Source organism: Anopheles moucheti, chromosome 2 (assembly GCF_943734755.1).
Source record: "Anopheles moucheti chromosome 2, idAnoMoucSN_F20_07, whole genome shotgun sequence".
Lineage (NCBI taxonomy): Eukaryota > Metazoa > Arthropoda > Insecta > Diptera > Culicidae > Anopheles > Anopheles moucheti.
Genome location: NC_069140.1, coordinates 23464666 through 23477046, shown reverse-complemented (window position 1 = coordinate 23477046; position 12381 = coordinate 23464666). Strand labels below are relative to the sequence as shown.

At 42.2% G+C, this 12381-nt stretch overlaps 2 protein-coding genes across 6 annotated transcripts; one reads left to right on the top strand and one right to left on the bottom strand.

The window, feature by feature from the left end:
• Positions 1 to 228: 228 nt before the first annotated feature.
• LOC128297771 (methionine-R-sulfoxide reductase B1) lies at positions 229 to 7554 on the bottom strand. 4 transcript variants are annotated; one of them, XM_053033463.1, is made up of 3 exons: positions 7233 to 7554; positions 3983 to 4282; positions 229 to 1209 (listed from the first exon to the last, which is right to left on the bottom strand). In XM_053033463.1, exons 1-3 carry the CDS (start codon positions 7468 to 7470, stop codon positions 1019 to 1021), a joined length of 729 nt encoding a protein of 242 aa, XP_052889423.1. In that variant the 5' UTR covers positions 7471 to 7554; the 3' UTR covers positions 229 to 1018. The 4 variants fall into 4 exon arrangements, with proteins under 4 accessions (XP_052889423.1, XP_052889426.1, XP_052889425.1 ...); XM_053033466.1 differs by lacking the exon at positions 7233 to 7554 and adding an exon at positions 6593 to 6709 and having other exon boundaries at positions 230 to 1209; XM_053033465.1 differs by having other exon boundaries at positions 231 to 1209; positions 7377 to 7554.
• Positions 7555 to 8128: 574 nt separating this feature from the next.
• On the top strand, positions 8129 to 12037 carry LOC128310227 (uncharacterized). 2 transcript variants are annotated; one of them, XM_053046817.1, is made up of 4 exons: positions 8129 to 8762; positions 8831 to 9100; positions 9449 to 10571; positions 10650 to 12037. In XM_053046817.1, the coding sequence occupies exons 1-4, from the start codon at positions 8265 to 8267 to the stop codon at positions 10703 to 10705; spliced, it is 1947 nt and encodes a 648-aa protein (XP_052902777.1). In that variant the 5' UTR covers positions 8129 to 8264; the 3' UTR covers positions 10706 to 12037. The 2 variants fall into 2 exon arrangements, with proteins under 2 accessions (XP_052902777.1, XP_052902776.1); XM_053046816.1 differs by having other exon boundaries at positions 8831 to 10571.
• Positions 12038 to 12381: the final 344 nt, after the last annotated feature.

The window sequence follows — 12381 nt, the reverse complement described above, 5'->3', positions numbered from 1 at the left end:
CCTTGCAATGGCACTAAGCGACTCGGCTAGTAAAATATTTAAATTATGTCTATAAGACTAGAGGAGAGATGAAAGCTTCTCCTGAAATCTTCCAAAGTTCGTCGAAATCTAAAAAACGGAGACAATACTCCGCAATACAATAATAGATATATTGATAGCAGACGAGTCGCTTGCCCATGTGAAGTGCTTTGGAAGATGTCAGTATTTGGTCAAGACTAAAAAGAACTCTATACAGTGTTTTTATTTTTAGTTGCATAGCGTAAACCTTTACTATTATCTCACGTTCCATGTTCCTAGTGAATTTAAATGGCTATTTAGTTACATAAGCGTTCATGGTTAAGCGCCGACGTTTATCCCCATTGCATTATCTTATCACGCATCCTCTGTACTGGCAAAGATAAGATAACTAAATGTTTACATACGTTGGATTGGTTGGTTCTGTTACAAAAAAAAACTCATTTATGTGTTTCTTCTGATGATATTTTTCGAAAATATCGCGTACTTTATTCTTACCGGAAATGTTAGTTATTTCATACATATTCTTCGCCCTTGTGACTTTACTTTTACCTTCTTTTTCTTGTTATGTATCTCTAACGTTATCGGAAGCATGAGTGTCCTTGTCTGTTGAATCGCAAAACTAAAACAAAACATAATCTACACGTTTCACGAACAGACATTCACTTGCACTGAGACGAAAAAACTGTGGACAAACTGGAGCACAATCAGGACCTCATTATAATTAAGCCATACCAGCTAATTCATCAATAAATAGGCACCACTTCTCCTGCAATTTCATATCCAACGACGATAGCTTGTACATATCAGCCTTCTGGCACATTTCGATTTCTTTGATGTTTCGCTGTTTTGTATCCCGTTTTCTATTGCGTCCTTCGCCATGGCGCGAGTCTCTCCTGATAACTCGTTGCGGACAACACGTCCAACACTGTTCATATGATCCTTTTAGCGACGGAGCCTGCTGGAACCATCGCCACCATCACCAACTCACTGCGAGAATGATCTAACTCGAACCATCTTTCCGTTCGGAACCGGCGGCCATAAATTCGATCGAAGCCGAATTGATACAGTACCGTTTACGGGTGGGCGGTGGACCATCCTCAAACACGTGTCCCATGTGTGCATTGCATTTCGAGCATCGAACCTCCGTCCTCACGCGGCCTGGTTGTGTGATCAACAATAGGATATTACCTCCTTTTAGTGGCGATGGTGTTTTTTTTGTGATACAGTGATTTAATGAATGGGAATTTAATGAATGCAGTGTTTGACAAGGAATGGTTGGAAGAGAAGTATAACGCGTGGGATTTTTCACATCCCAGTTGGTGGATGCGAACAGGTGGTAGTGGTGTTCGTTTAGTTACAACAAAGGAACCGGGCAAGGATTGTGAGATTTTTGTCCAGTGTTCAAACCCGTTTTCAAATTAAATTGTAGAAACGCGTACATTATGGGGATAAAAATGGAATGAATATCGTAAGTTTTGTAATTTAACAAAATACATTGAACGTACATTACGGAAAGAATAACAAAACATAAATTAATTATTGCATTTAGAATCGATCAAAGAAGACAGAACAGAACATAAATGGAGAACATAAATGGAGAACAGAAATGAACATTAAGAAACGTGAACGATCGTCCAATAAAAAATTAATCCAATCAGTATTTTCAGTATGAGTTTCAAAAATTTATGTGACCCAATCAAAAACGACAATATCGAATGGTTGTGTTTAAAGTAATGTGTATGATTTATGAGCAGTGTTTAATATTGTTAAATATATGATCATTTAATGTGATGTGCGCACAAAATTACCAAAATGATCATGTTTCATTGTTTTGCAGTAGTGTTCGTGTATGACGAAGGGTGGACAAATGTTGATAACCATAGTAGACAGATCGGAAGGCGGAAGTGAAGTACGAAATATATAAAGAGAAAGAGATAAAAAGGAAGAGAAGAGAGAACAAACATACTATTAGAACCATCACCGGAAACCTTCGTAAATAGTACAGTTTACAGCAAACGGTTGACTAAAGATGGTATTCGCTTGCGCGCGCTTGAAAGCGAAAACAATACGAACAAAATGTTGTAAAACGAGTGATAGGCAAAATAAACACAAAGCAAAGCTGCTGCAAAAGCAAGTGTTTTGTGCAAAACACTGATAAATTTTACAATGCTTAAAAAGCGAGAAACCCACACAACTAGAACTAGACCGATCTATATCAATCATATGTAGTACACGAATTAATATTACCGAAGCGCCATCTAACCACACGTACAAATGAGGAATAAATGTAAAAAATACCTATAAAGAATTTGTTTAATACAATCTAATCAACGTAAGATGAAACAAAACCGAAATGATAACAACCGAAATGGAAACTAAAGAAAAAAAAATAATTCATCAATCAGACACTCTTAATCTAGACATATTAATGGTTCGCGTGGATGTGAATGAAGCGTGATCGCACAGTGATCGGTAACATTGCAAGCAAATGAATTCTCTCTTCCATTATCTTCCATTATCTATTAATCAGTGATGGGTGATGTTTGATTCCACTCATTTCTTAGCATGTGACAGAATGAAAACTGAAGGCAGGCTTATGTATATGTAAAGGTGGAAATTTTAAATTGTTAATAAAGATGTTAATAATGCTCAATGTGAGGTTTGTTACAAGAATGATTCATTTAATTAAAAACTCACATAGTAAGAAACAGAAAGATAGAGAAGCAAATGCGTTTTGGGAAGGGTTTAACCTTTCGGTAACGGAACGAATATCCACTCCACTGTCGATTATATTGAGGCTAGCAGGGGAAAAATCTATTAAAAACAATAGTACAATCGAGACTTTGACCCATTTGGGTACCAAAAGGGATTTACTTAAGGATAGGGAATATTGTAATGATGATAAAGGATGAGTTTTAAACAGATTGTTATAACTTTTAAATATCAACGTTGAATGATTATGATATATCGTATTATTAGAAACAAATTTAAAAGGAGCACAAGGAACAGCAACTATTAACCATTAGCTGTGCACTATCATCAGTTGTGTCGAGATAGCCATTAGTTAACCACAAACATGAAACATACAGACTGGATCAAAAGTTTAAGAAGCACGAACGGTTTGAGACATCATTGTTATTTTTTTATATAATAGCGAATTGAACCAATTTAAACCATTGAGTTTTTTGTAAAATTCAATTAAAATAGCGAGAAAAACCATTTGATATCGTGCTCGAATGAGCGTGATAGCGCTCAACTAAATGTTAAAATTAAAAATTTAATCAATATGGACAACATTGATCGTTAGTTCTTTGTTGAAACATTTTATACTGACTAAATTATAATACTGATTTTTAAATTTTGAACTTATCGTCAAAATAGAGTCAGTAATAGAAACTGACGATAATTTACTTCTCAACCGGACGAAAGCTTAGCGAATACTGATACAAACTAAAGATACAGTATGGCAATGATTTACTTCTTACACTTTTGACCAGAGCTGTACTTAAATATTGATTTTGGTTTGTCGACATCTAGACGATGTTTGTTCTCATTGTTTAGTCACAGTATGTCCAACATCCATCGAAATTATAAAATACACAGTGAAAATTAAACAGTAAATAAACTGAAAAATAAAACGAAAGTTTAAACATAACTTTGAACGTAATAACTAAACCATGCCACAAACTTTCGCGATAGTCCTCAAACTGATAGGATACGACTTAATTATGATCTTGTTGAACTTTTTTTCTTCATTTCAATTATTTTTATAACTGGCATGTTTTTCTCTACACCATAACTAGTATCGTAGCCACAAAATAAACTCTATGTTATACTGTTTATATCAAAATAAAACCATTGCTGTTAATACTCCAATTGAGCAGCGCGCATAGCAGGGTTCAAACCATTAGCGCCAACCTTGTCCCAAGGTACGGGAGTGCCTCGGCCAGCTTTACGCACTTACCGGGGATGCTGGGATCTTTGTGCAGTGTCACCTTGCCCTGATCGAGTACATCGTTGAATGCCGGCCATCCACAACCAGAGTCGTACTTCGTGTCCGAGCTAAACAGTTCTTGGCTGCACACGACGCAGATGTAGGTACCCTTTTCGTAGAACTTATTGTACTTCCCGGTGAACGGTCGCTCTGTGCCGGCTTCCTGCGTGACGTGGTACTGCAGTGGGGTCAGTTTTGCCACTAGCTCTTCTTTCTTCTCCATTGTTAAGGGGGTTTGATGTGGATCCGTTTTGTCGCTAGATGAGTTTTCTTAAGAAAATGATAAACCACAATAGAATGTTATTAGTTTACTCATTACGCTAAACAGTACAGTTTGAAATAAGAAATCGATCAGTCTACCCCAACTTGATCGCGTAAATTGCACCAAACAGAACAAACAGAAAACAAGCACAAGCGTCTGAAAACAATGTACAAAATATGGTCATGGTCAATAAGCGCAGCAATATGCACAGACCAGTGCAGAACGCCGATCGGTTGCGCCGATCCAACTCGATCAGGGTTTTATTTAGCCGGAACTAAACGCTGTTATTCTTTTTTATGTGTTTTTGCCCCTAACGAGCCCCAGTCATCGACTAGATTGATAAAAGAGCTGGATGTTCCATGCCATTGCTTCGGACACGTGTAAAATACACACTTGGGCCAAATGGAAACAATGATGGATCGATAGAAATTCATCTATTTATCTTGCAACCTTCGTGTGTAACTTGTTTTACATTTTGCAACGCTAGTAAGATATACAATCAGTCGGTGCATAATAAATAGATTTGTTTTAATAACATATCAACCTTAATCTGTATTTAATGCATTTCTTTCTACACTTTCTGCGTGGCCCATTTCTATGTATGCCAGTTTGTTTAATCATTCTACCTAGTGTCAGTTCTTCAATGAAAAGAGTTATCAATCATGCCCTTTTTAGAATGGGGCTGCATGTTTCGATCGACCAATTCAATAGTTCCTACCTATTAGCGCGTTAGTTTATGTACACACACCCCTCTATCGTATCGTTTTCGTATTGACTGCACTTCACAGCATTTGTTCACTTCTGGATCGTGCACTGAACACATGTGCCCAACCCTGCCTGTATACGATCGATGATACGCACCCTTCGATTGACCGGCAGTTAATCGGTCATAGCCTCAATTTTTAGAAGCACATAACACCGTGTCATCGTATCTTCGACACTTCCACGCGCAACTGGAACTACTTGGATTATGTACGACGCTTTTCGTTGGCTTCGTAAATGGTCCCACAATGAGACAATGGAGGATCGTAATGATATTCTATTGCCTGATTAATATCTGTAGGAGAACCTTTCATCTTCTCGTTTGGTAATGAAGCTTAATTAAAGTATAACATTATAGCACTTTTCTAATCTCAATGAAAATGATTATTTCGTAATAGTTAGTACTCGTAATTATTGTTCTAAATCCAATCGAAAAGTAGCTCTACGATGACGAGTACTAGGTGTACCAACAGGACGATGTACTAGCTCGTATGGAAATTGAGCCGAACATGGTGTCGGATCAATCTTACCCAGCACCGCGGATTTAAATCCTTTCGACTATTAGTATGATCACTTTGGACCAATCCAACACGGTTTTTTATCGTGGTTAGAAAGTGTATTCGAACTTATTGAACACCATATATAATATCCTCCGCATGCCCATTAACCGTGGCAACATTAAGTGTTAAAATAACCAGAGTAGTGTGCATTGCCGATACAATGTGCCGATGTTTTTGAACGCCAATTCCCAACAGCCCCTCATTCGCACCTTTCATGCAACCTGTTCGCACAGTCAGTGGTAAAAACTTCGAATGGATAAACAATTTCACTCAGCTGATGGGGCGACACAGCGGCATGAAAATGCACAGAACAGCTTCACCGATGGACTTCGCACCAATAACCCTGAATGGAAATGGATGCATATGCACACGTGATCATGCGTGAAATGATCACAGTAACGCATCCCTGTCGGTGGGATGGGGAGGTTTATGTTTTCCAAACGCCGACCACCATGAATACTAGATTACATTATGCTGCAGCAAAGTCGACACCACAAAAAAAAACAACTTCCTTTCCCGGTGTCTACGATCACCACATACACCCCGAGCTAGGTTGTTTGCGCGCATTTCTCGCACGAATGATCTTCCTGCGGTCAATGCAAAGTTATTTTTAGCAAAGGCGACGATATTACTTTCGACACACTTTTGGGCTGTTGGGTCGAAGCAAACGTTGACGCGCAAACGTTTTCCACCCTGAGTTTGATGGTCAAATATTCAAACACATTCATTGGCAATGATCAACAAATGCAAACAGGTGTATATATCTACCTTCTAATGTCTAAAGATACTTTTCTAAAGAACTAGAGTTGATAGAAATGAATGCACTCTTTTGTCAGAAAAAATATCTTTAAATCAAGTAGATTTTGTTATTTCCCTGAGCTAGTTACGCATAAAAAACCTCCTGTACTACTTCGAACTATACGACAAACACAGTTATGGGCACGTTTCGTTACCAGTGTCGTTCTGGTGCACAATTATCACTTTATATGGACGTACCACGCTCTGTCGCGACCTGGTCACTACTGCACAATACTGGACAGTTGCTTGACCAACAATCGTCTAGGGCTTTTAGATCGAACGTCTCCCTCGATAGATGGAATGTGCGCGCGCGCCCGTCCGTATATCCATACACCTCGCGTGTGACTCTACGAATGGACCATGTGGATGCGCATCGACTGATCATGAGTTGAAAAGGCCGTTGCCGGACGGACATGGTCAATTGTGGCGCACCTATCAGGGTTAGCGAACCCGCCGAACAATAACGCTAAAATTTGTCTATTGCCCGTTGGCTACATTGGCGATTCGTTTAATATCGACTATACTGTTTTACTGGTAATACAAGGATGATTCAAATTAAAATAGACAAAACTAATAAATCCTTTCAGAGGTTAGCTAACCCTGCTCAGTACGTATCGCATAAAAAAAGATGCAGCACCTGTTCGTAGTGGCTTAGTAGTAGAGAGATCTGTTGATGTTGCTGATGTGATAAGCATATTTTCGCTCAATCACTCAAGATAAGAGAGGCTCTGAGGCCATATTGTGTAATTTACATGCCTCGCAAAAGAGATTGTATGCTGTTTCTTCCAATAGGAAGTGCGGACTATCACATTTCATCATATCACGAAACAGAACATACCTCTTTTCGAGTTCCAGACTACGTTCCTCGGAACAACACTGCCACTAGAACCCATCACTAAACTCCCAAATCCGGCTACACGTTCGAGATGTTTGCGAAAGACGGCACCACCTGCCGTAGCTGCCAGCGAAAAGTGTACCGTACCGTTTACTTTCGCTTTACGCAGGAACTCCCGAAAAAGAAACGACGTGATGGTGACAGTCGCACGGCACACACCGGAACTAATAATTCCAACCATCTGTATGCGACGGAGCGCAGCTCTCAGGTGCGAGGAACCAAAAACTTTCACCGACCGTAGAAGGAGGAAAAATTACTTTTGTGATATAACACACTTCCGATCAAATGCCGGGAGCTGTGGCGTATGTTGATAAACAAACCGTGTTCAAACAATGCCACAATTTGCCACAATTGATCGATGCTATAGTGTGCACCACTGACACACACACACTTATATATACAGAAGGTCACCCAAAGCAAGGACGAACCGTGCGGGTGCGTACTTACATGTGTTGTTTTTGTCACACAAAGAGACGAATTGTATTATTGGGGACTAGATTTTTAAACGCTCATGAAGATAGATCACTAAATAACACTCATTCACAAATTGATGGGAAAGAAAAACCTCCGCAGTAGGCCTACAGGTTTTCCGGCAAAAAAATTGCCGTGTTCGCGCAGCCAGACCTGACCGATGTTTTGACAGCACTTCGTTTGACTTCGTTTGACAGCCACCAAAGTGACATTTGCCAAATTGGCGTTCAACAATTTCTACGATTGCAGGACAAACAACAGCAGGAAAAAACACGAAGCAACGCACGGCTATCTGGAAAATATTTCCCCGTTGTCGTACCAACAAAACTAATTGTGCATCCAATATCCAGTGATGAAGGTAGTAAGCTGTTTCCTGATGAAGTAGATGGTACCAGAAATACTGTGCTTCCCAAGCCGTTGTGTACAAAACAAACATAAGCCAGAATCGCGGAACGGAGTTTCGCAGTTTGGCAGCATACGCACCAGGAACATACGCACAAAACAATGGTGGCACGTGCGGGCCGAAGCCGTTTCTTTGCCTGCCTGGGGCTGCTGATTGTGATGGTTGGTTTTGTCACGATGTTCCACAACTCCCAGCAACAGCTGGACGAGTTGCGACAGCTCGGATTACGGTGCGAACAGCAGCAGAAATCCGTCCAGGCGCAGATGGAAGTGATCGTCGATCAGAAGCTGCGTTTGGAGAATTCGCTCGAATCGGAACGTATGATCAACGAAGCCAATCGGAAAGAGTTGAAGCAGAAGGCAAAGGAGGAAAAGGAAGAACACAGCAAAACCTCGATGGAAGCGAACATACGGTACGCGTCCCTACAGCAACAGTGCAATCTGGTCAAAAGCCAGCTCGGTGACCTGACGGAAGAGTGCAGCCGGGGCAGGAAACAGCAATCGGAGGAGATCAATTCGCTTCGGCTAAAGGTGTCCGAGCTACAGGGAAAGGTACAACGGTACAAACAGGAATCAGCGAACGATGCAGAACATTTGAAGGTGAAGCTTCCGATCGGGATGCGCACGATAATGGTTTTCTAAAACCCTTTTTTTTTTGTTCTTTGTAGGCTCAAATAGTACAATTAAAGAGCGATAAGCACAACCTGGAGGCAACGTTACGCCAGCAACTCGGCGAAAAGGATCATGTGATTGAGCAAATGCGTGATTTGGCGACAAAGATGGAAAAAGAAAATGCCCATTACCTCGAGCATTGCAAGTTACCGGCGGAACAGCTTCCGAAGCAACATCACCGCTACCGGGACGTGCTGGAAGCGCTCTCCAGGGACGATGCATCGAAAGCGAACGCACCGGTGCACAATTTCAACGAGCAGCTATCCGTGAGTGATGACTTGTACCGCATACCGGTAGCGTTAAGAACCCGGCACTTTGCTACCCCACCGGGCAACCTTTTCGGTGCCAGCTTCACCACGGTATCTATCGGTCTATCGCCCTCAACCTTCTCTCCCCCTTTCGCCACTAACAAAAGGTCCAGCCTGGGTGTGGGGCTGCCGCAGGCCTCGGAAGAGCAAGAAATGCGCGTCATTGCAAATCCGTTCGAGGTCGTACCCCGGGCGGTCGATGCGAAGCGCAGCGAACGACACAGCCCGGAAACGGTGCCGAACACTAACCCCACGATACATCCGGCGCTCGATGGTGGTATCATTAATTCTGTGGAAAATTTTCAGATCATTCCAAAACCGCTGCCGGCGGAGGCCGCACCAGAAGGCGCACCAGCCAACAATGTGTTGCAGGAACCACAGCTGCTGAAGACTTCCACATCCGTATCGACTGGTCACAAACGATCATCGGACCGCAACCTGCAGCTTCCAATTTTGGCCGCACCAACCGTTCTACCCGGTCCACCATCGTTGGAACATTCTAGCAAGCGCACTAACAACGGTGCTGACGGTGGTGGAGGAACTCTGTCCGGCAGCAGCAGCAGCACAACCTCAACTACCACCAACGCGTCGGTACGAAAGGCTGCTGGAGCGGCCCCGAACCGTTCGGCTGGATCAGCGGCAAGGAAACCACTGAGCAACCGGCACACGAAACAAGTGCCCGTTGGAATCGTTCCATTCCCCGACATTATGCCAGAACTGGAACAAAACATCAGCGAAAACATCCTAGACAATCGGTACGCCAATGTGGCCGCAGCTGCAGCCGGAGGATCGACCGGAGTTGGGCGGCCCATAGCAGAACCTGGTGGTGGTGGTGGAGCCAGTTCTGTTGGCATGTCGAAAAAAGCTTTCGCCGATAAACAACGCCGACATGGTAGCGCTGACTTGAACTTCCTGAACGGTGGTGGAGCTAATGCTGCGGATGATAATGGTGCGCATGAAGTGCAGGATACCGAAATGAGAGCAAAGCGCCCCGCCGCAATTGGTGCGGACGGCGAGCGAGGGGCAGACAATGGGGCACCGGCCGAGGGCGACGATGATCAGCTGGCGATGGGTAACGAAAACAATCTGAATGCGGCTGAGGAGGACACCAATCTGTACGATAACGCAAACGATGCCGCAGCAGTTGGTCTTGGAAACAAGCCACAGTTTGGTGGCGGTGACCGTCAACACCATCTAGATTACAATGATGTGATGGTACCTGGGCACGGTATCGGTCGACATATCGGATCGAAACGACGGGAAGGTCCCGCTGGTGCTGGTGGCATTGATAGCAAGGGCGTCATCATCGATCGTTTGGGCGATAAGCTTATCAACGAAATTGCCCACGATCACGGCAAGGAAGGCGATAATTATCCGAACGAAATGGAAGATCTGCATCTGGTTGGAAACGAAGCGGAAGAAGAGGACGGTAAGATTCCACACGCACACTCTCCCAAATGGAATGTTATCGTTCTCATTGTTTTATTCGTTTCCCTTTGCTTTTTAGTGAGCGATTATGATGATCCAACGGCACTGAAACAAGGACATGCCGAACGCAACTAAAAGTGTTCCAAATGTCATGAACATGAGGTCCCTCTTTCACAACGTCCTCGATCGGAAAATGACTGACGTGAATGTTTTTTTTTCGAGTTCTGACTGAACTGCACACCACAGCTAAAAACCTTACTTAGCACAACATGAAGCATGGGCAATAACGAGACTTCCGTCACATACCGGTGGCGTATAGGATAATTTCATTAACCATCTCTCTCTCCCATCCACCAACCATTTTATAAATAGTTCGGAGCGAAAAGTTGATGATGAATACGTTAGGGATTAAAAACACACACACCTTTCACTCAAAATACGATACAAATAGATCGGTGATGCGTTAAAGAACAAATTTGCAAGGATCACAGTCGATCGAATCGTTAGACATCGTCCATTTAGTGCAGCTCTTTTCATTTTCGTTGTACTTGTTAAAAGTTTGCACCTGTATTAGAAGTAATTGGTTCCTTTCATATCATATTGTTTTTTTTTTTATATATATCAATAATAGGGCTTAGAACTTTTCTTTTTTGTATGGTGGTACTAGTGAAAAGACCTGAAATCTCGACTGAATGAACTCCATCATTTTGGTCTATTTATCCAGTCGATCTCTCTAGATTTCTTAATGTTGATTCTATTTCTTTAAGTTTTCATCTTGGTTGAAATCGCATCTGTTGATTTTATCTCTGTTATCTAAAGCTAGTAATGTCGCTCCCCGAACAAATGCCATATTTGTTACTTTTATTTATTTGTGTACACAAGCACTTGCCTGTTTCTCGATGTTGCTATCACAAGTGCTAATGTTCGGTGATTGAAATTTCGATACTAAAAAAACACGTGCACAAAAGATTACACTTGAAATGTCTGGCAGTTGAACAAACATTATTACTACGGCGCGTTACGTTAATCATCACACTTCCTCACCTTCACTCGGTCGTCAAACGGAGCGACAGCGGGAACAAAGTTACTCAGGGCGCTAAGTAAATCGCCCCCAAGAACAATACTTAACTGTACGGTTTACAAAACAAAAACACACTCAGCTTATAAGCCCACTCACTCTTTCTCTCTGTCGTTTAGTGTTAGTGGAAATGGTATAAATGTAAGCAAGAAACAATTTGTTAGTCCTGTAAGTAAATCGAATCGAAATATGTATATTATGTGATTGAGATTATTTTTTTTTCGCCCAGGTGCAAGCAAAGCACAACCCCGGACGCGTTTATGTTGCTATTTTAAACCAGATTGTACTGAGAGATGCGGAAATCTTAGCTGCGTAGTTTGTAAGACAGAAAACGCAAATACATTGTAGTATTCAAACGTACTGGTGAAAAGTTGTGGACAAAACAAAATGTGGACGTAATAAAAATGTATTATTTAAAAGATAGCTCCGGCCAGCGGTGGATCAAACGGTAGGCGGAGTCGGCGGTCGCCTAGAGCCTCGCCGTGTTGGGGGTCCCAAAAAATGTGTGTAGTAGTTGTATATGTAGGCCCAGTCTCCTATGCTAGAGGGGGCACCGAAGGGTACCACAGGAGGGCCCTGGCGAATTTTGAAGTTGGGACAAAATGCCCCGATTGGCCGATTCAATTTTGTAACTTGTGATACCAAGCGGATTGATAAAGCAGATAGTTTCGTCATATGTTGCCAAGATTTTCGACCTTCACGGCTTGCTGGGTCCAACGATAATCGTCGCTAA

Coding starts and splice junctions, on each gene's coding strand:
- LOC128297771 (XM_053033463.1), bottom strand. CDS start 7,470: ATGGTTGGAATTATTAGTTCCGGTGTGTGCCGTGCGACTGTCACCATC. Junction 4,283..7,232: donor AGTCTGGAACTCGAAAAGAG/GTATGTTCTGTT, acceptor CATTTTCTTAAG/AAAACTCATCTAGCGACAAA. Junction 1,210..3,982: donor CAAAGATCCCAGCATCCCCG/GTAAGTGCGTAA, acceptor CGCCACTAAAAG/GAGGTAATATCCTATTGTTG.
- LOC128310227 (XM_053046816.1), top strand. CDS start 8,265: ATGGTGGCACGTGCGGGCCGAAGCCGTTTCTTTGCCTGCCTGGGGCTG. Junction 8,763..8,830: donor ACGATGCAGAACATTTGAAG/GTGAAGCTTCCG, acceptor TGTTCTTTGTAG/GCTCAAATAGTACAATTAAA. Junction 10,572..10,649: donor CGAAGCGGAAGAAGAGGACG/GTAAGATTCCAC, acceptor TTTGCTTTTTAG/TGAGCGATTATGATGATCCA.